Below are 24,003 nucleotides of genomic sequence, written 5' to 3'. Positions count from 1 at the left end.
GTCCATTTAAAATACCTTCTAGATCAGGAAGAGTTACTCTGATGTCTGGGAGATCCACTGATCTGACCTGGAAGCTGTGAGGAAGGTTCAAACGAGGAAATATGCAAACATGTAAAATAAATCATGCATATGAAGACATTTGCTCATTTATAATGTATAAAATAAAATCCAATAATACATTAGAATATGTAAATGAATTAAATTAATCGTAAGTCATTTAATTGATACAAAGTATTGTTGAAATTTCAGGTTTATAAAATATTTTCTAAGCAGATATTTCAGTAAATCTTCATAATGTTTGTGTTTGCACTAAAACAAAGGAAAAATATGGATTTATATTATATGTGTTTACTTTGCTGGTCTGATTCACCGCAGAGTAAAATGTACTAAAAGTTTGACACCTCTGGTTGAATTAAAAGCTGCAGCTCTAAGTGATTTACATCTCTGCGTTTTAATCGTTCTGATTAGATGCACTAGTGAATCTGGTCGGCCAGCAGAACGCCCGATATGGAATCATCAAGATCTTCAACGCTCTGCAGGAAGCGAGTGCCAACAAGCATCTTCTCTACGTAAGAAAGTCGCCCAGCAGCGAGTCGTGGTGATAAAACCTCACGTCTGATCACCAAACCCTTTTGTCTCATCAGGTTTGGATGGAAATGTTACTGAAGGAGCTGTGTCCTGAGCTCAGAGCGGAGGTAGACAGCATCTGACACACTCCACGCCTCCATCTTTCTGGCCTTTCTGTAGCTGACCAACCCCAAGCTGCTGGGCGTGTGACAGATGAAGGAGGCGGTGCTGGACGTTGCTGTGGCGCCGATCTGAACCAGAAAAGGAAGACGCCGTGTGGTGGTTTGACTTGTCCTCTTCACAGCACTCTGCTACCGTCACAGTTGTACAAGAGCCCACATCCACGAACGAACAAACTGTGATTGTGACATTATGTGAACCACATCTGTTACTTTTTTGTGTAAAGGCACTGAAGTTTCAGGTTTATGCAGGAGCAAGGAGAAAACAAACCTTCTGTTGCTGGGTGAATCCTTAACGTCCAGTCAGAAGGAATGAAGTTACGTTGTAGAGCCGGAGATCTTCGCTACTTGAATGAATATTGTTGTCCTGAAAGGACGACGAGCGCGTCATCGCCCACGGACCTCTGGACATTCCGACACACAACCTGAGCAACAACACGCGTGTTCTGTGATTCCTGTTGAAGCTTATAATTGTGCAATATGATTTCATGTAAAGTCATCGTGATTATTTTATTTATGATTATTCTTGATAGATTTTATTTTTACCAAAAAATTATTTAGAGAACATTTATATAAGCAATAAATTGCAAACAAAAGGAGGCGTTTCATTGTATTACTTTCATATTATGTCTGTATACTGAAGGAATTTTCTTGTATTAACGTAATTTATTACTTAAGGTGATCTTGTTATGATTTGCTGCAACAGCAACAACAATAATAATAATAATGTAAAACATTTGTTTGTTTAGTGTGATACTTTTTAACCTCCGTTCTGTGTGCACACAGAAGAAAGCTTCGCTTCCAAAGTTAAACAAGATTGAGGATGAAATTAATACAGACCAGAGACAGACAGGAAGTGTTCTGCTTCGCTACCAAAATAATTGCAAAATGGACAACACTTGTAGATTCTTAAAAAGGTTTCATTGTTTGGAAAAATAAGTTAATATCTCATTACACCTCATCACCATGAGAATCTCCTGTTCCACCTCATCACGATGAGAATCTCCCGTTCAAACCTCATCATGATGAGAATCTCCCGTTCCACCTCACCACCATGAGAATCTCCCGTTCAAACCTCATCATGATGAGAATCTCCCGTTCCACCTCATCACTATGAGAATCTCCCGTTCCACCTCATCACTATGAGAATCTCCCGTTCCACCTCATCACCATGAGAATCTCCCGTTCAAACCTCATCATGATGAGAATCTCCCGTTCCACCTCATCACTATGAGAATCTCCCGTTCCACCTCATCATGATGAGAATCTCCCGTTCCACCTCACCACCATGAGAATCTCCCGTTCCACCTCATCACTATGAGAATCTCCCGTTCCACCTCATCACCATGAGAATCTCCCGTTCAAACCTCATCATGATGAGAATCTCCCGTTCCACCTCATCACTATGAGAATCTCCCGTTCCACCTCATCATGATGAGAATCTCCCGTTCCACCTCATCACTATGAGAATCTCCCGTTCCACCTCATCACTATGAGAATCTCCCGTTCCACCTCATCACCATGAGAATCTCCCGTTCCACCTCATCACCATGAGAATCTCCCGTTCCACCTCATCACCATGAGAATCTCCCGTGCCACCTCATCACGATGAGAATCTCCCATTCCACCTCATCACCATGAGAATCTCCCGTTCAAACCTCATCACCATGAGAATCTCCCGTTCCACCTCATCACCATGAGAATCTCCCGTTCCACCTCATCACCATGAGAATCTCCCGTTCCACCTCATCACCATGAGAATCTCCCGTTCCACCTCATCACCATGAGAATCTCCCGTTCCACCTCATCACCATGAGAATCTCCCGTTCCACCTCATCATGATGAGAATCTCCCGTTCCACCTCATCACCATGAGAATCTCCCGTTCCACCTCATCATGATGAGAATCTCCCGTTCCACCTCATCAGATGAGAATCTCCCGTTCAAACCTCATCATGATGAGAATCTCCCGTTCCACCTCATCACCATGAGAATCTCCCGTTCCAACCTTAGACTTAGACTTAGACTTAGACTTTATTGTCCCCAAAGGGAAATTCTTTTTCACATACACAGCACGTTTGACAACAAAAAGGACAATGGCAACAGACCACAGAAACAACATACAAATACAATAAACAGAGTACACTCAGCGCCCCCTGCTGTTTAGAAATGTTATGACTGAGGGGATCAGGCTTTTTCCCAACCGAGCCTTTTTGCACCTGAGCACCCTGTACCTCCGTCCTGAAGGAAGAGGGGTGAGTTGTTCATGAAGGGGGTGTGTGGGGTCCTGCTCCATGGAAAGTGCAAAGCGTGATGAGAATCTCCCATTCCACCTCATCACCATGAGAATCTCCCGTTCAAACCTCATGATGAGAATCTCCCATTCCACCTCATCGCCATGAGAATCTTCCGTTACACCTCATCATGATGAGAATCTCCTGTTTCACTCGCTGCCCTGTTGGATGTAGATCTGAAGACTGTGGAGAACATTGGAGTGCTGATAAGCAGTTTGACAGATATACCTCATGAAGTTGCCTTATTACATAATACAGTCTCAGAAACACAAAACTCCATTGAAAGACAGTTTAATTATTGAGCTTTTCTGTCTCATTCCAAGTTGATGGTTTATTTTGAAATTTCAAACCGGAAGTCCCGTAAATGTTAGGCACACTTTATAAACATGTCAGGCTAAGCGGGCTCCAGGCAGGCTGTAACGTTTCCAACCCCAAACCTAGATATTGGTACGTGTGTTGTCTTCAAACAGAAAGCTAACGCTTCTGGAAAGCTAATCCACCATTAGCTCAGATCACCATTCTTACATTTACCGCCGTTTTGATCGGCTTTGGCTGGACTTACTGGGCTTTAGACAAAGCTAACCCGCCAGCTAAGATAGCTAAAGCTTACTTTAAACAAACACTGACATTAATTATGTTGTGGTTGCGTTTTAAGTAGCAGTTATGCCTTATAACACAGTTAGCTACAGAGCTAACAGCTAGCTAATTTAATGTCTGTGACGCTGTTCTTAGCCGTTGCCATAGCAACGGACAATTAAAGAGACATTACCTGTGCACGCCTGGACCTTAATCACAAAGTACTGATTGTGTTCACCACATAGACATAAATACGGTTAAAAAACATCTACATCGTGTCTTCTTTGGTGTGTTCAGACGAGAAGAATGGCATGATTTAGGTGGACAGGTGAGAAGAGTGGCTTGATACAGGTGGACAGGTGTGTGAACAGATGATGGAGATGGATGACGAGCTGGAGAGCTTCATCAGACAGCACAAGGCACGCGTGGCCGCGGATAAAGCCAGTTTACAGCAAGACCCCCCTTACCTGGAAATAAAGGTGAGCCTCTTCTCTTCTCCAAGCGGGAATCCTCCAGAAAGCGCTCATTGTTGTGTGGCTGTCACCAGGGCCGGATTAAAAGTGCACAGGCCCCGGGCCCACAGGGTTCCAGGGACCCCTTCCCCACCGCAACATTGTAGAAAATTGTGAGTGATTCACTGAAACGGCATTTTTAACATCTCTCATCCAGTGGCATCAATAGCAATACTCTATTGGCAGTGGTGCAACTATCTGGCTTTTATTTACATTTTTTTTCATGTCCAAACTGCTGGTGTTTTCCCTACGTGCCCATAGTTCCCATTGGATCATACGGCCTTGGCTGTCACCAGTCTGCAGAGGTGGCAAGTCCTGCCATGTTTCTGGATTTACCTGTACATTTAGAACAGGTGTTTTCACTAACAGGCTTGTTTACCTGACAAATAAACTCTGCTCATTAAATTCAGCTCGTTTTGGTGACTGGTTGGAACAGCTGCCGGACTGGACTTTTACTTTCTGGACCTGGAATTGCCACCTCTGTCAGGTGTTACCTGCAGGATTATTCCTCAACATGGTATGCAGGCAGCGGCCTTACAACTGCTGGGAAAACTGGAGACGCTTTGACGACAGAAGAATTAGGCCTGAAAACAAGAATCTAAATCAGAGTAACAGGATCTGAAAGTGGAAAAGACCCAGGAAAGACCTGAAAGATGCACCTGGAACCTCAACATACTTTTGACCGAAGCCTCGTCAGTTTGAGCTTGTGGCATGAATCTTGGAAGTAAATGAATAAAACATTTGCATCTTTATCTCACTTTGTATTCTGTTGATGTTGCACCATCTCCGCCAAGGAGGCGTTGCAGCTTATGTTTTTGCTGATACCTGTCTGTCTGCAGTGCCAAAGCTGTGATCGACTGACTCTGTTGGAAACTTGGCCTCTCTATCATTTTAATCCATAATTTTTCTCCCCGACTGACAGGCTAAACCTCCGAGAGCCTGTGGATCCACCGTGAAAGAGAACATCCCTCCCCAGTTGGCAGCACATGGGAAAGGTATTAATTAAAGCTGGCATTAATTGTTTGAATGTGTTGATCTCCAGATATGTGGTCCTGTTTCTTTATGTTCCAGGATTATTCATGTGTCAGAGAGCAGCTGGAATTCAAAGCTAGACAGATGTTTAGTCCTGTGTTTCTAAAGAAATGTTCAAAACCATTTTATGATGAAGTTTCCAGAGAGAAGCAAGGCCAGGTCGAGGTCCCGGAGCCTTTCCATGCGTTTTCTCTGAGCTGAATCCAGAGTCTATGTTTATTTATTTATTATGTACACAACAGAGGAGTTTAAAGACTTGTAAGTGTAAAATTAACCCTGAATATTGTAATTATTTCTCTGTCAGTAACCAGAGAAAATGTGACATTTTCCAGACTATAAACAACATGAAGTCTGTTAATGACAATCAGCATCGTGTTGAGTCGGTTTTTCATGGCTGTGGTCTGAGTTCCACCTTCTCTATTAAATATTTAATGTGTGTGTTTTACCAGACGAGAGCTGTGCTTTGGGTCTACCGCTGGGTGTGGAGTATGAGAAGAAGAAACAGAGGCTGCAGCACGAGCTGCGTATGGACTACAGACGCTACATGTCTCAGGTGACCATCGTGATGGGCGACGAGGTCACTTCAGGCTTTCTTCCACCAGTCAATTTATTTTTCCCCCAAGTTTATTTGAGCTCGAAGCCAGACGTCCCCGTGAGGAACAGATTCATTCAAAACCTGCTGAATTCAGCCAAGTTACAACTTTGAGGTGTTGGTAGTCAAGGAAACCAGTCTGACAACTGGTTTTTCCTTTAGAGCTGCTTATATCAGAGGGACACAGAGGAGGAAAGTTGATTTCCATTCTGCTGCTTCCCAGTCACATCTGTCAACGTGTCAGTTTTATGCTTTCAAAAGTTTTTCTAGCTCTGTTTGTGTTGTTTTGGCGAATAATATGTTTTATCAACCTGATTTAAAAAAAAAAAAAAAAAAAAAAAAATCAATTTAAACAATTATTGAGTTAAATCGGCACCTTTAAACTTTTATGTCGATGAATGTTTTACATCCAGACTAAATAAATATTTATGTGCCTTCAGCTTAATTCAGTCACAGACACATCATACATACACTGAAATATAAAACCGTCTGCATATTATTAACATACTGTAGAAACTGTAAACAGCCGCTGGTTTGTTTTTCATCATATTTTCTGTTGCAGGAAAACCACTTTGACCATGACGATCCCGGAGCTTTAATCCATTATGGCACCAGGAGACCCAACAAGGTAAAGGTGTCTAACAGGATTTTATTGTAAACATTAATCCTGGTGGTGAAGTTTGAAACATAGACTGTATATGAAAGATGGACGGAGCCTCCGGCGGTTAAAAGTGAACCCTGTGTGGAAGTGCATAAAACTGCAGTTCCCCCTTCATCCACTAGGGGCTGCAAAACAGAGCAAATCCCCATAGACTCCCATGTTAAAAAGACCAACTTCACAGCAGGAATAAACACGTTTACAGCAGAAATAAACATGTTTACAGCAGGAATAAACATGTTTACGGCAGAAATAAACATGTTTTACAGCAGAAATAAACATGTTTACAGCCTGGTACAAAAATCCATTTTAGGTTTAATAGGTCAGGTTTACCTTCATGACAACTGTGGGGGAAGTGAATTTTTTTCTAACTCGCCCGTTTAAAAGTAATTTAATCTCCGAGTTCTGCATTTTTAGGGGTGTGTCCTTTTGATTGACAGGTACCCGATCTCCCGCTTCAAGTCAGAAGAACGTAGAACAACTGCGGTTTTTAGCCGATTAACAACGTAACTTAGCTTTAGCCCGCTTACCTCCGTTCGCTGGTTAGCTTCTGTTAGCTAGGTCTTAGCTACGGGCAGTTTGGAGTTTGATGCGTGTCATTTCTACAGAAAGCTCGGATTCGCTCAGTGTCAATCATCCACCATGACGCTCACAGCCCCCCTCTCAGCTCCACCTCTTTGCCCATATTTGTATTTTCTGGGCAAGATGACGTGCATGCCCCTGCCAAGATGGTGATGGTAGGAACCGCCCACCGAGCTTAAATTCAGCTCTTCAGAAACCTACGGGTGACGTCACGGAGGCTCCGCCCATCTTTTATATACAGTCTCTGGTTTGAACCCAATACGTCCAGGAGGCTTATTGGCAAATAAAATCTGGAAAACAGACGACAGAACGTTGTTTATAAAGGGTCCAAATGAACATCACAAGTGCTGTAAATTCTGCTGTTCAGGAAAAACAGAAATGACACGCATCAAACTCCAAACTGCCCTTAGCTAAGAGCTAACTGAGCTAACATGAGCTAACCAGCTAACGGAGGTAAGCGGTCTAAAGCTAAGTCACGTTGTCAACCGGCTAAAAACTGCGGTTCTACATTCCTCCTCCTGGCAGCTGGACATCAGATACCTGTCAATCAAGAGGATACGCCCCTAATTTGCCCAATTTCAGGATTAAATAGGATCTAAACCGATGAGCTATAAAACAAATCCACGTTCCCACTCTGCCTTCATGTTGTAACCAGCTGACCACGTCTTCCTCCTGCTGCTACATTTTCTCCTTCAGCTCCCACTGGAAGACCAGGCGAGCGTTTTCCCCAGAAAGACCAGAGGGCTGCGCCTCGCTGACGTCAACAGCCCATCTCTCGAGGAGGACGAGGGGCCTTCATCAGCACTGCCCAGGCATCGTGAGCGGCGGGGGAGGCCGGTTGACCAGGGCTCAGAGGAGGAGGAGGAGGAGGAGATGTACGGCAGAAGGAGAAGGAATCTGGAAATCAGTTCCGGGAAAAGTCTGTCCACTGGACACGATGGCAGGTAGAAGGATGACTTGTCTGTTTTATGATGAAAGCAGATTAAAAGTGATGGTTTTGATGTTCTATCATTGTTTTTTTTTTTACCTTTCAGGGAGAAGAAGGAAACTCCTGGAGGTGTGGGCAGAGAAGGACGGAGACTGAGATTGCTGAGCAAACATGAGAAGACGGAGTTTGCGACTGGACTGTTGATCGGTACGAATCAGACAATAAATAAACTAAACTTTGATGATTGTAAAAGGAACATTCCTCCTCCGACGTTTCGTTCAAACTTCTCATTAATATTCCAAGAAGTTTGGGGATAAACTTCTCGTTGATCTCCGTTAATCACTTTTATAATGTGGCGACTTAACTAGACGTTACCGAACTTTATGAAAACAAAAAGTCTCGTTTAAGCTGCTTGTGTTTGATTTTAGGAGCAGCTGATACGATCGAGGTTTTACAGAGAAGGAAGGAGCGTTACAGACAGGAGCTGCAGGAGCAGATAGCCGAGCAGCACCGCAACAAGAAGAGGTACATCTGCTGCTTCTTACTGCTGTTAAACATCAGAGTTCATGCAGGAAGAAGCGTTTCTATCCGTCCAGGAGGTCTACAATCCAGATGTAGTGTTTATTCAGAGACTCTAGATGGTAAATCCACCATATTTTATCACATCTTCATCACCATCACTACCATGTTGCTAAGAGACCTCTATTTTCACCTGGACATGATGATGAAGACACTTCCTGTCAGACTTTCCACCAATCAGAGAGCTTAAACTGACGGTAACGTCCAATCAGGAGCAGCCAAAGATCAACAAGTGATGAGAAAAGCAGGAAAATAATGATCCTCTATGGCTGGAATAAAGCCAAGAAGATGTTTGGGATGCAGCTGAGGTGGAGGTGCTGCAGTGAGGACAGCAGGTAGATAGTAGCAGGAAGACGTGTGGAAACATGGAAACAGTGTGTGTGCGTGTGCGTGCGCGTGTGCGTGCGTGCGTGCGTACATTCGTTCGTTCCAGACAGAATGATGTGCAGATGAGAAAAGGCTTGGTCACTGCTGATCTATGTGTGTAATTTCTACAAACTTCTGGTTTCTCTTTATGCTGCTTTATCTGTTCATACATTCATTTTACATCATTTTAGCCTCTCTGACAGCTGAGGCTGAAAACATCACGTTTCCATGGAAACATTACGTCTGATGCTGACTGGAGTTAAAAGCTGCAGCTTCTACAGGTTGACCAAAAAGCACCAACATGAGTTTAAATGTTCTGAAGTCATGTTTGTGATGCTGCTGCAGGGAAAAAGACTTGGAGCTGAAAGTTGCTGCAACAGGAGCGAATGACCCTGAGAAACAGGTCGGCCGGTGTCTGACAACAATCATCACGCAGCTTTTATATCAGTGTAGTTTATTCTTACTGAATCCGTCTGTGTCCACTAGCCGGACCGGATCAGACAGTTTGGACTGAGCAGGAGAAGGGCTCCTCTGCTTCTCGAGCCTTTAGCAACAGGAGAGAGTGGATCGTCGTCCAGAGCTGGACCCAGTGGTGAGAAGAGGGACAGAGAAACGGTTCCTCCTGAGCAGCCTCATGTTGCCTTCCAGTCTCCTCTGCTGGAGTACAGCTCTGCCCTGGGCTTGTCTCCCAACGGCCAGCCCGCTGCGCCTTCGTTCCCCGGAGCCATGGACGTTCCCAGGTATTCAGAGACAGAAACATTGTTCAGAGTTTACACGCCTGAATCTGTTTTATCGCTGAATGTTTTTGCTTGATGGACCGTCGACCTGTCCAGGTGTTCCTGCCTCTCACCCAGTGATTACTGGGATAGATGTCCCTGAACTGGACTCAGTGGTTGTTTTTACTCAGTCTCCTTCATCACGTCTGTGGACTGTGATGAAGGTGGATTTTATCGACTGCAAAAGTAACTTTTATCTCAGTTGTAATCTGATTACTGCAGTTTTATTACAAAGACTCAACCAGAAGCATTCAGACCTGCAGAAAGTCTGTGATTCACTGTGTTGTTTAACATGATAAATCCTGTGTTGACCAGAAATGCTGCCTTTCTTCCTCATCCTCCTCCCCTGAGTGAAGCTTACAGAGCTCCGTACGGAGAACCTCACCAGTTCTACGGCACCAGGACCCTGCTGGACCCAAACTACTGTACGTTTCAGTCTCTTCCACGTGGTTAAGTCATTTTCTCCTGTTTGATTCTGAAGTTTGTGTTCGTCTTCTCTTCGCAGACGGTCCCTTACCGGTTCCCAGCGCCGGGATCCCCATGTCCTACTGGAACCTACCAGCAGGTGGCGCTGTGTCCAACCAGTTTGGGGACCGCAGCCCTCACAGTCTGCACAGTGGCTGCAGTTTCCCCGAGCCTTCAATGTAGTACGTCTCCTCAAAATGAGGAAATTCATCCACTTAACCAGCATTCAGGCTGGAACCCATAAACAACAATAACAAACATGATCAGATGAGGGATCAGGAGTGGACTTACGAGTTTCTGACTCTGTTTTAGAAAAGAAACAGTATTTTAATGTCATGGGAGACAGTTCCCAGCTGTGCCTCATGTTTACATGTTTACTGGAAACCAGCAGCCTCCGAAGGAAAAGGCCTCTGATTGGTCCGTTCTGATGAAAAAAGGTTTGAGAAACAGAATTTATTTAGATGCAGAAAAATAAGAAAAAGAGATACCAGCGTTTTAAAATGATTATTCAGGAAGCAACAAATAAAGTGCTGCTAAAAAGACAGAAAATGTCAAAACCTGCTGATGCGTAATGTAAGCTGAGTCATGGTAATCATCTGATTTGATTGGATGGAGAGACTTTACCTCCTCGACGTCCAATTATATTTGTTTAACCAGTTTCTGAGCTCGGTTGCATCATTTTATGGTAGAAACGTTGTTCAAGATCCTCTTTTATACAATCTGATGTTGGTCTTCTGCCCCTGCTGGACAACATCTGAACTACAACATATCACACGGCAAAAAACCTGCAAAGGATGGTTATTTCTAGACTTTACTAAAGAGACAAATAAGCCTGTCAGATTGTAAAACGGGGAAATTTTTTTCTCAGGTCCGTTAAAATGGTTAAATAAAACATTTAATGTTGTTCTGGTGACAGAAATGGTGAAAAAAGGTTTCCTGAGTCTGAATGGTGTGATTTTTTTTTTTTTTTTTTTCCAGCGGTTCTGGGCAACCTTGCAACGAGAATAACCCTGCAGATTCCCACACCAGCAGCTTCCCCTCAGAGAGATCCAGGTCCGCCAGAGACAGGATTCTGAGCTACAGAGAAGCCCTGAAACTACAGGTACAATAACTCACCCTGCATCCACAGAAAAGTCCCACTTTTATTCTGCTAAACAAAGATAAATTCTCCTGAGGTTTAGATTCATTAACTCAGACTGTATTAACCCCTTCTGGAGTCTCCTGTACAGGAGGCAAGATGAGATCCATGCAGGCATCAGGAAGCAGTGATACTAACATGTAGCATAGCAGCGATGCTAACATGCAGCATAGCAGCCATGCTGACATGCAGCATAGCAGCCATGCTGACATGCAGCATAGCAGCCGTGCTGACATGCAGCATAGCAGCCGTGCTGACATGCAGCATTGCAGCCGTGCTGACATGCAGCCATGCAGCATAGCAGCGTGACAAGGAGAAACTCGGCTAAAAGACTCGACCAGCATCCAAAGAAAACTGAGTTCACACTTCAAACAGAAACATGAGAACATCTCCGTCCAGTTCACTGCTTCAGATCGTTTCTGCACACAGACAAGGCGCCGCATGAAAGCAGAGACTCTGCTGGTTACGTCTGTCTCGTCACTGTGGGATGCGGGTTTCCGTGGAGATGCAGGTTCTGCTTGTTTCCATGGAGATAAAGGAGCTTTTATATGAAGTATTCTCTCTTCCTATCAATTCAATTCAATTCAATTCAACTTTATTTATATAGCGTCAAATCACGGCAATGCCATCTCAAGACGCTTTACAGACAGAGGGGAAAACATAATGAATTCATAATAGCCTATATAAGGAAACCAACAGATTGAGTTGAATCATCAACTATCATCAACTATGTTGGTCTTCACATCTTTCTGGACCCTCATGGTGTTTCTAAGGTGAATGTCTGGTCTCTTCCTGGATTCTGGATTCCAGACTCTGACCATTGATAGGTGTCCATCATTATCAGCAGATGGCTTCCTGGGATATTTACCTGGTAACACCTGGAAAACTGCTCAGGTTCACTTTGTTGCAGTGAGTCGTCCTCATCAGGAAGAGGTTAATATGGATGAAATGACGAACGATTGCTGTCAATCCACACATGAGGCAAGTTTCAGGTGTCAGGATGAGATCATAAAGGTGGATGAGGAACCACTGAAACATTAGAACCATTTTTTTCTTTTAATCGTGTTCAGAACCGTTCTGAGCCGTTCTGAGCAGATGGAGACAGTCAGCTGTTTTATTCAGCTCGTGTCTTCTCAGACCAGGAAGCTTTTTCTGTCACTGCATCCCAGACTGTGCTGTGTTGACAGGAAGCTTCCAGGAGAAGGAGCAGCAACCCGTACAACCAGGTAAAGACCTCCATCAGACCAGCAGATGCCGTAGACGTGATGCTGCTAGATCTTTGTTTCTTAGACACATTCCCCCTTTTCAGATGTAGCTCCCCCGTCCCATCCCAGTCCTTCTCCTTTTCCCTTCAGGTGATGCTGAATTATCTGAGTACGGTGGTTTTCTGGTGTACGGATTATGTTTCAGATGTTTGGAGTCACTCATCGTTTGTTTAGATGTTGCCGAGAAGCGAACACGTGGAAACGCTGTTCATAGGGATGGATGGTCCACATTCTATCCGAGCCGCTTCATTCTCCTTCAGTCTGAACCGTCTCAGAGAAGCTGCCGGTCTTTTCAGCCCGTCGTCTCCGGGGTCAGGTCACCGGGGTCCTGGTTCTGGAGGGGATCCATCCCTCCATCAGACCTGATGAGGTCCTGGTTCTGGGGAGGATCCGTCCCTCCATCAGACCCGTTTCCACTGATCTTCAGTCCAGTTCTTGGGTCATGTGACCTCAGCCTTTTTTGGCTTCTTGAAGCCACGTTTCCATGGAGACCGTTTCTGATGAGGCTTCGGCCAACGGCAGATGGATCAGCTGAAGGTCCAGATGGATCTCTCAGATCCTGGTTCTGGTCTTTGTTCCTGTTTCTGCAGGACAACGTTTTCAGATCCGATTAATCAGCTGGTTTTTAGTCCTGATTCTTCTTCTTTTGTCCCGTTTCTGCCTCCATGCTGAGATGTGCTAGCAGCTAGCCGCTAGCAGTCCTTTAGCAGCTAGCAGCTTGTAGTTTAATTTTGTATTTAACCCTTAAAACTAATATTTTTGTTATTTTAGGTCAACTTTGTTATTTGTTTTTTTTATTGTAAAACTTCATAAAGAAGCTGAAGCCTTTTTATCTCATGTCTGAAACACACACACACACGCGCACACACACACACAGTTTCCATGTTTCCACACGTCTTCCTGCTACTGTCTACCTGCTGTCCTCACTGCAGCACCTCCACCTCAGCTGCATCCCAAACGTCTTCTTGGCTTTATTCCAGCCATAGAGGATCATTATTTTCCTGCTTTTCTCATCACTTGTTGAACTTTGGCTGCTCCTGATTGGACGTTACCGTCAGTTTAAGCTCTCTGATTGGTGGAAAGTCTGACAGGAAGTGTCTTCATCATCATGTCCAGGTGAAAATAGAGGTCTCTTAGCAACATGGTTACTGATTCTATTCCTGAGACACTGCTGTTGTCGGTGATGGCGTTCAGATGTGCCAGATATTCAATGGCGTTTTAAATGCGTTTCGCTGCTTTAGGGTGAAATCTAAAGAGACGAGTGTTGGCTCCAAGGTTGGGCATTTTAGACAAACTGTTTATAAGTCGTTGCTGAGAAGGTGAAGGTGGATTTTAGGTCTGCATCACCTCTGTTTGACTGTTTCTGTTGTTTGTAAAACTAGAAAACAAAGCTTTTCTGCTCACGTTGGAGATAAGAGGCCAGAAAAAGACTATAAAGTGTTGCGTAACGGAGACGTTGTTTCAGATCCAGGAGCAGCAGGAACGGCGGCGTCTGGAGCAGGAAGAGAGGGAGCGCTACGAGGCCCAGCTGGAGGCCGAGATGAAGAACCACCAGCCGTGGGGGCGAGGTGGAGGAGGGGCCCCGCTGAGGGACAGCACTGGAAACCTCATCGGTGGGCCCCCCACACTTATTGTTCTGCTTTGAGACTGTAAATGAAATCATGGAGGGTCTGTGACGATTGCAACTTGTTTCCCACTGAACCAGCTGATCTCAATCAGATGCACAAGCTGAACGAGGAGGCCTACAGCAACCCGGAGCAGTGGCAGAGGAGGGCCACGGCGGCCCGCCGAGCAGAGCAGCCCAACCCCAACGACAGGGTCTCTGGTACCGTAGCACACCCAGTAACCATGACAGTCCTGATGGGTTGCCTAGTAACTGTCATCCTCCACATGTTCAGTAGTTTTTATGTTGCAGCCTGAGCTAGAAACAAAACCGCAGCTGGAACATGATCCTGAAGGCATTTTCCTCTGGCTTGACCTCATCCATACGACAGAAACAGACTAGAGTCACACACGTCTTCCTTTGTCTGGAAACATCCGGATCTTTTGTCCATCTCCATGTTGAGATCTCCTCTAAAACATGGAGCCATGTGGCGATTTATCCTCTGCAGCTGTTGTAGCTCTCCAGCCTGGACTTCAGAGTGATGGATAGAAATGAATTCATCCCTAAAGGGAAAGTCATACTGTCTCACTCTTCCACCTCTCACAAGCAGGTATTAAACACAAAATCTGTAAATAATGGGACACATATAGGTTAAAACTCCTAATAAAAACAACATAAGCCATAAAAAAGAAGCCGGTCTCCCCAGATGATGCGTGTACACGTGGGAGTAAGATTCAGGTGGTTTTGTTCCAGTCTTACGGCCGTGGGAGTAAAAGATCTCCGGAAACGCTCTGTTCTGCAGCGCAGCAAGAGAAGTCGGCTCCTTGGCTCTTACAGGAAGGTGGAAGTGTTTGCTGTTATCCATTATTGTTCTCAGTTTATTCAGCGTAACCCCTCCCACCATTGTTCCCAGCATGTCCAGTCTCATGCCCAGCACTGAGCCCCCCTTTTTAACTAGTCTGTCCAGCCCACAGACCGTACATGAAAGATGGACGGAGCCTCCATCCATCCATCTTCTGCCACTTATCCGGGGTCGGGTCACGGGGGCAGCAGCCTAAGCAGGGAAGCCCAGACTTCCCTCTCCCCAGCCACATTTGCCAACTCTGCGGGGGGATCCCGAGGCGTTCCCAGGCCAGCCAAGAGATATAATCCCTCCAGCGTGTCCTGGGTCTTCCCCGGGGTCTCCTCCCAGAGGGACGTGCCTGGAACACCTCACCAGGGAGGTCCAGGAGGCATCCTGACCAGATTCCCGAGCCACCTCAACTGGTTCCTCTCGATGCGGAGGCTCTACTCTGATCTCCTCCCGGATGACCGAGCTCCTCACCCTATCTCTAAGGGAGAGCCCGGCCACCCTGCGGAGGAAACTCATTTCAGCCGCCTGTATACGAGATCTCCTTCTTTTGGTCACGACCCACAGCTCATGACCATAGGTGAGGGTAGGAACGTAGATCGACTGGTAAATCGAGAGCTTCGCCTTCTGGCTCAGCTCCTTCTTCACCACGACAGACCGGTGCAGAGTCCGCATTACTGCAGACGCCACACCGATCCGTCTGTCGATCTCACGCTCCATCCTTCCCTCACTCGTGAACAAGACCCCGAGATATTTAAACTCCTCCACTTGAGGCAGGACCTCACTCCCGACCCGGAGAGGACAATCCACCCTATTCCGGCTGAGGACCATGGTCTCAGATTTGGAGGCGCTGATTCTCATCCTGGCCGCTTCACACTCGGCTGCGAATCGCTCAAGCGAGAGCTGGAGATCACGACCAGATGAAGCCAACAGGACCACGTCCTCTCAACACCTCGGCTGCACCTAGAAATTTTTTCTCACCGGTTTTTAGCCGGTTAACAACGTGACTTAGCTTTAGCCCGCTTACCTCCGTTAGCTGGTTAGCTCCTGTTAGCTCGGTTAGCTCTTAGCTACAGAAAGCTCGGAGTTCGCTCGATGTCAATCATCCACCATGACGCTCACAGCCCCCCTCTCAGCTCCACCTCTTTTCCCGTATTTGTATTTTCCGGACGCGCATGCCCCTGCCAAGATGGTGATGGTAGGAACCGCACACCGAGCTTCAATTCAGCTCTTCAGAAACCTACGGATGATGTCACGGAGGCTCCGCCCATCTTTTTATATACAGTCTCTGGTCCAGCCTGTTGCAGTTTCTGTCCGTAAGGCTGCCCCCCACCCTACATGGTGGGAATTATACACATAGCATAGTTTTAATGTGTTACTCCTTTATTAAAGTTCTTTTATGTCAATATATCTTCTGCATAGTTTAAAGTAGTTCAGAAAGCTTGCTTTATTAGAAACTGAGTGTTCTGTTCATGGCCTGTTTCAGCTCTGTTATCATTCCTCCACTCCAGCACACTATATCTTAACCAGGATCCTTATCTCAGTTCTCCAGGTTAAATTAAAAATCCTTGATGATCAAACTGGGAGTGAGGTTTCTTCCTCCTCTCCTGCTTTTTCAGGTTTCACTCATGTTCACACCCCACAGTTTGGCAGAGGCAACGTTTTTTCCCGGCAGCCCACCGAGCAGCAGCTGCAGGAGCAGGACAAGTACAAAGCTTACCTCCAACAGCAGGTACCTGCTCCTTCCTCAGACACACCTGCATGGTTGGGATGTTTCCTCCTGCAGCTCCAGGTTCAAGGCTTTGTCTTCCACCTCTGCATTCTCAGATTGAAGAGAAACTCCGTAAGAAAGCAGAGGAGAGGGAGCGAACCAGACTGGAGGAGGAGAAGGAGGAGAAGAGGCTGGCAGAGCAGAGAGCTCGCATCCAGAAGGAGTATGAGGAGGAGCAGGAGAGGAAGAAGCGAAAGGAAATGGAGGTAAAGAGAAGAGAGGAGTTGAACCCGTAAAACTCGGCTAGATCTCCGGTTCCCCGAGCGCCATCGTACATAAAACCACGCGTCTCAGGAAACCCGAACTCTGTAACTGTGAGGGGTGAATGTGGATGTCCGACCCTTTAGGTCACAGGTGTCAAACTTCAGTCCTCGAGGACCAGTATCCTGCAAGTTTTAGTTGTCTACATGCTCCAACAGACCTGGCGAAAACTCATGAATAGATTAAAAAGAAGCTGTTGAATCTATTTGATCTGTTGGGGCAGGGAAACAACAAAACCCCGCCGGATACCAGCGATTTAGGACTGGAGTTTCACGTCCCTGCTTTAGGTTGAACCGTTGCGCCCTGACAACATGGAGTCTCCATGGCGACTGGAGGAAACAACATGGAGTCTCCATGGCGACTGGAGGAAACAACATGGAGTCTCCATGGCGACTGGAGGAAACAACATGGAGTCTCCATGGCGACGGAATGAAACAGCCTCTTCATGGTGCTGTCTGTGTCTCCGTCCCGGTTTCTAACCCACACTTCCTTCCTCTTCACCCGTCTCTCAGCAAAAGGCGAAGAACGAGGAGCTGATTCAGCTGGCGGAGCAGAGGAGGAAGGAGGCGGAGAGGAGGAGGAAGGAGGCGGAGGAGAAGGAGAACGCCGTGCTGAGGAGGCAGTATGAGAGGGAGAGGCAGGCGCGAGTGGAGGAGGTACGTTCAGTCATCTCTGCAGGACAATGTGCTGCTTGCTGAGCAGAACCAGAACCAGAACCGAGGATGGACCCAGCTTCAGGCTGCAGGGTCACCTGACCTGACATGTGGCCTGACTCGGTCTGAAGAGGACGTTGTTGCTGATGCAGCGTGAAAACGTGGATAATCTCACACCATCCATACAAATATAAATACAGATTAAAGTTTTCCCTGTTTATTAATCACCTTTAACGCAGGACTACTCCATTAGACGTTCAGGTGGGCCAGATTTTCAAATAAAAAAAAAAAAAATGATCGGAGCCAGTAAATAAAGTAAAGGAAAATAAATCAGTCAAGATCAATAAATAAGACACATTTACATTTTGAAAAATAAGTAGTTTATTAACTTTTCTATTTTAAATTCAGTCCCACATTAAAAGGGCAAATGCACAAAATAAAATGATGTCCAGTCAGATCTCCTAACTTTTAACACAAGAAGGTCATATCAAACTAAACTTCTCCATGTGGTGCATTATAATCTTTACACACCACCACACACTCTGCATGTTAAACACATCGGTTTGTCGCTCGGATGTGACGGCAAAATAAACACCTATCGGTTCAGACGGGGTTAAATCTGTTTTTTTTTTGTGAATTTTGCATTTTGGGACGGAGAGCGACATGCTAGCTAGCGCTGCTCTTACAACTTCACAACAACATGCGCTGGAGTTAATGTTGCTAGGCAACCAGGTGTTGCATTCATGGTCTGCACAACTGTAGGATTGTAGGCTACTTAATCAGCAAAGGAATGACTGAAGGTTCTTGATTAATATCTATTCTTTACATAAGCTGGGCCACATAGAGGTTGGTTCTGGGCCGCATGTGGCCCGCGGGCCGCCGTTTGAAGAGGCCTGGTTTCATGTATTTATTGATATTTTTATTAATTATTGTCTCTGATGATGATCTGGTCCTGACCTGCAGCTGCTGGACCCGTTCCGGTCTGGGTGGACCATCAGCTCCACTGGACACTGAAGTATTTCTGAAGTATATCTAATGCAGGGTGTCCAAAGTTTGTCCTGCAGGTTTCTGATGTATTCCTGCTCCAACGCACCTGACTCAGTTGCTCCAACAGCACAATGTGAGTCACATGTGGGAAACATGGAAAACCTGTAGGGTTGTTGCCCTGGAGGACCAGGGTCTGGAGACCCCTGGTCTGATTTACCCGACATGTAAACTAGTGCTGTGACGATATGCTTTTGTGCCGATTCGATTCAGATTTTTTGTGTGCTTCCATTTAAATTGCGATTCTCACGTATCTTAGATATTTCTAATTTTTGTAGATTAAAAACAAAATAAATGTAAAAATTTTGATGATTTTGCACATCATTTTTCTTGATTTCAATGAGGATAAAACACCACAGTAGCCAGATCATCATTCTGCAGCCTTAATGCCCAAGAAGACAAGTAAAAAAGAACAATAAAAACTATTAAAATGACAAAAATTTTATGATAGATTAATTTTATTTATTTTAATTTTTTTTTAACAAAAAATCCATTTTAAAATTATGAAACAAAAAAATTCAGATTTGAAAATTTTTCAATTCTATTCTCCCACCCCTAATGTGAACTGTGTGTGAAGCTGCTGAAGACACATTCGGTTGGAACTGGTCATAAATAAATATTAATTTTTTTTTTTTTAACAAAAAATCCATTTTAAAATTATGAAACAAAAAAATTCAGATTTTAAAAATTTTCAATTCTATTCTATTCCTAATGTGAACTGTGTGTGAAGCTGCTGAAGACACATTCGGTTGGAACTGGTCCACTTCTTGGTCCCGGATTAAAGCCTCCAACGTTGGCCTGGCAGCAGCTGCTGGTGAATGGGTGTAAATGTCTGTCTGGCTGTGTGTCTTTAGGTCTGCAGGGAGCCCTCTCCCCCCATCCCCACCCTGCAGAGAAAGCAGCAGTACACCCCCAGACCCCCCACCGTGGACAGCCAGCTCTCCTCCGTGAGTGAAACACCAGACTGTTTCTGCAGACGTTGTAGCAGCTGGTTTACCTGGAGTGACTGTGTTTCAGGAGCGCTCCCTGTCGGGTCTGCAGTCCCCCCCAGTGCCGGCCTGCAGGAACCAGCTCAGAGCTGCAGGTACTGCGTCGCCAACACTGGTCAGACTGGAAATGCTTCCAGGTTCAGATGCTCTGACTGTCTGTGTTTGTAGGCGAACGCGCAGACCTGTTTGGCGAGCTGTCGGCGTTACGTCAGCAGCTTCATAGCGAAAAGAAACGCCTGGAGAGCCGTCTGCAGCAGGAGGACTGGGAAGACCTGGATTCTGCCAGAAGCTTCAGGTCAGACCAGGTCACAACTCCTGGTGGTTTTACCGCCGCCAGGGAGGTGATGTGTTTGTCCGAGTTTGTCTGTTTACTCATAAAGTTATGGATGGATTTTGATGAAATCTTCGGGATCTGTTGGGGGTGTCACAAGGACACATGATGGAATTTTGGTGGAGATCCGGAAGAGATCCTGGATTCTGGTTTTTAAATGTAAAGTACAAAGCAGATTAAAAAAGCTGATTTAAAAAAAATCAGTAGTGATTACCACTATTGATTTAACAAAAAAAAATTTTTTTTAAATGTGAAGCAAAAAAATCCTAATATTCAATTTTCTCAATTTGAATACCCACCTTTAGTTGCTGTGCTACATGTTGGCATTGCTGCTATGCTACATGTTGGCATCGCTGCTATGCTACATGTTGGCATCGCTGCTATGCTACATGTTGGCATCGCTGCTATGCTACATGTTGGCATCGCTGCTATGCTACGTGTTGGCATCGCTGCTATGCTACGTGTTGGCATCGCTGCTATGCTACGTGTTGGCATCGCTGCTATGCTACATGTTGGCATCGCTGCTATGCTACGTGTTGGCATCGCTGCTATGCTACATGTTGGCATCGCTGCTATGCTACATGTTGGCATCGCTGCTATGCTACATGTTGGCATCGCTGCTATGCTACATGTTGGCATCGCTGCTATGCTACATGTTAGCAGTGCTGCATCCTGCTAACATCTTCTGGACTGCAGCATCTCATTCTGCATCCTGTATTCGAGGGTTTAGCTATGAAGATGCACCTACCTCGGTCTAACCTGCTTTTCAACCAGAGAGTTTGTGGAGGTAATGAATGTATGATTGGTTCAGTTAAAGCTTCTGTGACTCCTTCTCCTGTTCGTGTGCAGACATCGGGATCGTCCCGCTGTGGATGTGTTCGACATGGCCAGGCTCCGACTTCAGGCTCCAGTCCGAAGGCCGAACTCCAGACATGCAGAGCCCAGAAACCTGCTGCGTATCCACGACTCCCTTCAACTCAAACGCAATGGTAACGGCTCATCTTTATTTCACTCCACAGCAAACCGACTCTGTCGTCTCAGACTGGGTTGTTTCTCACAGATGTGGAGTCCAGACTGCAGGGAACGGGTCTGACCAGCAGGAGGAGCTGCGACTACAGAGATGCTCATCACCACTTCATCAGCCAGAGATCCACAGCCCAGGATGGTCAGAAAGAACTTGGTCTTCATTTGCTTTGCTGTTTTTTTTCATTTCCCATCATGTCAAATGAAGCCTTGTCACAGAAGCTCCTCCTTCATTTTATTTGCATTACAACGTGTCCTGTTTGCATTTTGGGGGAAATGAGAGGGAAGAGAGTGGAGGAATAACCTGTTCTGTGTGTTTCAGATTATCTAGATCTGTCTCCAGCTCGGCACAATGACTTCCAGGTGAGAAATGATCAATAAACCAGCCAGAAGTCTGACAAGCTTGCAAGCTGACTTGTTTTGTGTGTTGCAGAGGAATATGGAACCTGAAAGAGGGTTTCTGCTGGAGTCGGAGAGCGCCTTCATCGGTGAGACCAACAGTTAAAATCTTCCTGCTACATGATGGAACACAATCAGCTGATTATGAATCTCAGATTGTCTTAATTTGAACCTTTTGTCCTCCTGAAAAATGTCCTCACATAAAACTGCTGTAAATTCAGTAGTACAGTAAATCATCTGTACGTCAGACCTGCTCAAGACTACCAAACATTCAATCATTTTTAGGGGTTTAACCTTTTAAATTCCAGTCTGAATTGGTACAAAAACACAAAATGTGTAATTATTCATACTGTAATAAATAGCAGTGAGATGGTTTGTCCACAGTCCCACAGCTACATCATACAATCAGTAAAATTATGAGTTTCCTGCCTGCATTGATAAGTTGATGCTGCATCTCGATGCAGACTTGCATGACTCTGCATTGATCCAGCAACAGAACACACACACAGGCAAATGTTTTCTGGCCATGAAGGAGCACAGGAAAATATCTTAACATTTCGGTGGTGGGACTACGGAAAGCCTGAAGGGACAAAACACTCTTCTTCAGTGCAAGAAATCTGAAACGTTGCTATCAGGTTGCGTAGTGACGGGTTGCATCATAGCAGGTAGCATAGTGACAGGTAGCATCGTAGCAGGTAGCATAGTGACAGGTAGCATCGTAGCAGGTAGCATAGTGACAGGTAGCATCGTAGCAGGTAGCATAGTGACAGGTAGCATCGTAGCAGGTAGCATAGTGACAGGTAGCATCGTAGCAGGTAGCATAGTGACAGGTAGCATCGTAGCAGGTAGCATAGTGACAGGTAGCATAGTGACAGGTAGCATCGTAGCAGGTAGCATCGTAGCAGGTAGCGTAGTGACAGGTAGCATCGTAGCAGGTAGCATAGTGACAGGTAGCATAGTGACAGGTAGCATAGTGACAGGTAGCATAGTGACAGGTAGCATCGTAGCAGGTAGCGTAGTGACAGGTAGCGTAGTGACAGGTAGCATAGTGACAGGTAGCATCGTAGCAGGTAGCATAGTGACAGGTAGCATCGTAGCAGGTAGCATAGTGACAGGTAGCATCGTAGCAGGTAGCATAGTGACAGGTAGCATCGTAGCAGGTAGCGTAGTGGTCGTGATTCTGATTTTCCAGCAACGGAACAATAAAGTTGAAAATAACATAATTGTTTACATGTTTATGATTTGTGTCACTATTAGGACTCGTATTGATTTCTGATGGAATCATAAATGATCGGGAAGTTTGTAATGATCCGACCACTTGTATTCATGATGAAGAAAACTGAGGACGCATCATGGAATCGGATCAAATCGTCTGTACAGTTTAGATTCGCGTAGCTACGGGAATCCAGCAAAACCATTAGGAATGCTGACATGAAAGAATAAATGATTTTAAACCGGAGCAACGGCGAGATTAAAATACGTCGTTTTAATGGAAGTCATCGGACACTTCCGCCACCAAGGCGTCCAGAGTTATTATTCCTGATATTTATTATGAAAATAATTCATTTTGTGTGTTTTTTATTTAAATAACTGAAGTAAATTGGCCTTTAGACGGTTAAAAATGTTGGAAAGATTGAATGTTTGCTCGTTTCAAGCAGGATAATCTGACGCAACATAAAACGAACTGAAACAGTGGAATCTGGTCTCATGCTTCTGTTGGAGTCTTGGATATAAACCATAGACTGTATATAAAGAGATAAACACCTGACGTTTATGATATAAAAATAATAATCATTATTGTTTTATGACTTTGACTTTCTGTGTCTTTGTTCCTGAAACGGTTGTGTTTGAGCTGCTGTTGTGTTTATTTGCTGTTCAGACCCGCTTGGCGACACGTCTCCGGTGCCGCGAGCTCCAGAACTGGAGCGGATCGGTCAGCTGTCGGCCCGGGAGAGGAGGCGGCTGGCCAAGCAGTCGCAGCGCCCCCAGGTGGGCTGATGACGTAGCAGCAGCCGTGTTCCTCCTGCAGCCTGATGACTAAACGTTTCCTCCATCTGCAACCTGCAGGAGCGAGCCGCTTCCAGCCAGCCTCTCGCTCGCCATTACCCCGCCCAGACAGGCGGGGGGTGGGGGGCGGAGCCGGGCGGCGAGTGGAGGAACAGGACAGGCCGTCGGATGGCTCTCGGTCGTCATGGCAACACATCTGGTACAGCGGCGACTTTCAGATCTGCTGGTTGGCGGATCGTCTGATTATTATCTGGTTTTCAGTCTTCGTCCACGGATCAATGATTTTCAATACGCCACTCGGCGATGTGGCGGCGGCGTCCTTTACGACCTCTAACCTGCTGGCTTTGTCTTCTGTAGAACCGCTGGACGTATCTGACGATGACTCCTCCCTGCAGAGCTCCGTGGAAACGGTCGCCACGGATACCTGGACGCGACCGGGAACGTCGGACACGGTGAAATGTTTGGACCGACCGCAGGGTAGAACCTGACGGCGACTTCTAGGAGTTTGTCTGACCGATGAATGAAATGTCGTCACGATGTTTGGAAGAACTTGTTTCATCCCAC

The 24,003-nt window shown here is 45.6% G+C and overlaps 2 protein-coding genes across 2 annotated transcripts in view; both read left to right on the top strand.

Annotated features, from left to right (window-relative positions):
• snx25 (sorting nexin 25) overlaps window positions 1–1,332 on the top strand; it is a 33,560-nt gene extending 32,228 nt beyond the window's left edge. Inside the window, exons 20-21 of the mRNA XM_079249733.1 lie at window positions 469–569; window positions 645–1,332. Coding sequence (XP_079105859.1) covers window positions 469–569; window positions 645–710 — 167 coding nt within the window. The 3' untranslated portion in view covers window positions 711–1,332. The remainder of the gene's footprint in view (window positions 1–468; window positions 570–644) is intronic.
• A 2,079-nt stretch (window positions 1,333–3,411) lies between these two features.
• LOC306763137 (centrosome and spindle pole-associated protein 1-like) lies at window positions 3,412–24,003 on the top strand. Its single transcript, XM_079249854.1, has 28 exons — window positions 3,412–3,486; window positions 3,913–4,094; window positions 5,050–5,122; window positions 5,609–5,712; window positions 6,314–6,379; window positions 7,688–7,935; window positions 8,026–8,126; window positions 8,348–8,444; window positions 9,210–9,267; window positions 9,351–9,604; window positions 9,956–10,065; window positions 10,146–10,287; window positions 11,084–11,207; window positions 13,974–14,121; window positions 14,214–14,333; window positions 16,581–16,693; window positions 16,789–16,938; window positions 17,506–17,649; window positions 19,545–19,637; window positions 19,708–19,774; window positions 19,848–19,974; window positions 20,860–20,999; window positions 21,071–21,175; window positions 21,356–21,396; window positions 21,467–21,521; window positions 23,312–23,421; window positions 23,500–23,638; window positions 23,797–24,003. Exons 2-28 carry the CDS (start codon window positions 3,987–3,989, stop codon window positions 23,925–23,927), a joined length of 3,168 nt encoding a protein of 1,055 aa, XP_079105980.1. The 5' UTR covers window positions 3,412–3,486; window positions 3,913–3,986; the 3' UTR covers window positions 23,928–24,003.

This window comes from Telmatherina bonti (genome assembly GCF_933228915.1).
Source record: "Telmatherina bonti genome assembly, chromosome: 12".
Taxonomy (NCBI): domain Eukaryota; kingdom Metazoa; phylum Chordata; class Actinopteri; order Atheriniformes; family Telmatherinidae; genus Telmatherina; species Telmatherina bonti.
The sequence above is the reverse complement of the archived record's forward strand: the minus strand, read 5'-3'. Positions and strand labels throughout refer to the sequence as shown.

Bases quoted from the DNA above. Each gene is read 5' to 3' on its own strand.
- LOC306763137 (XM_079249854.1), top strand. From the start codon at position 3,987: ATGATGGAGATGGATGACGAGCTGGAGAGCTTCATCAGACAGCACAAG. The intron at 4,095-5,049 runs GTGAGCCTCTTC...CCCGACTGACAG, and splicing joins CCCCTTACCTGGAAATAAAG to GCTAAACCTCCGAGAGCCTG. The intron at 23,639-23,796 runs GTACAGCGGCGA...TGTCTTCTGTAG, and splicing joins TCGTCATGGCAACACATCTG to AACCGCTGGACGTATCTGAC.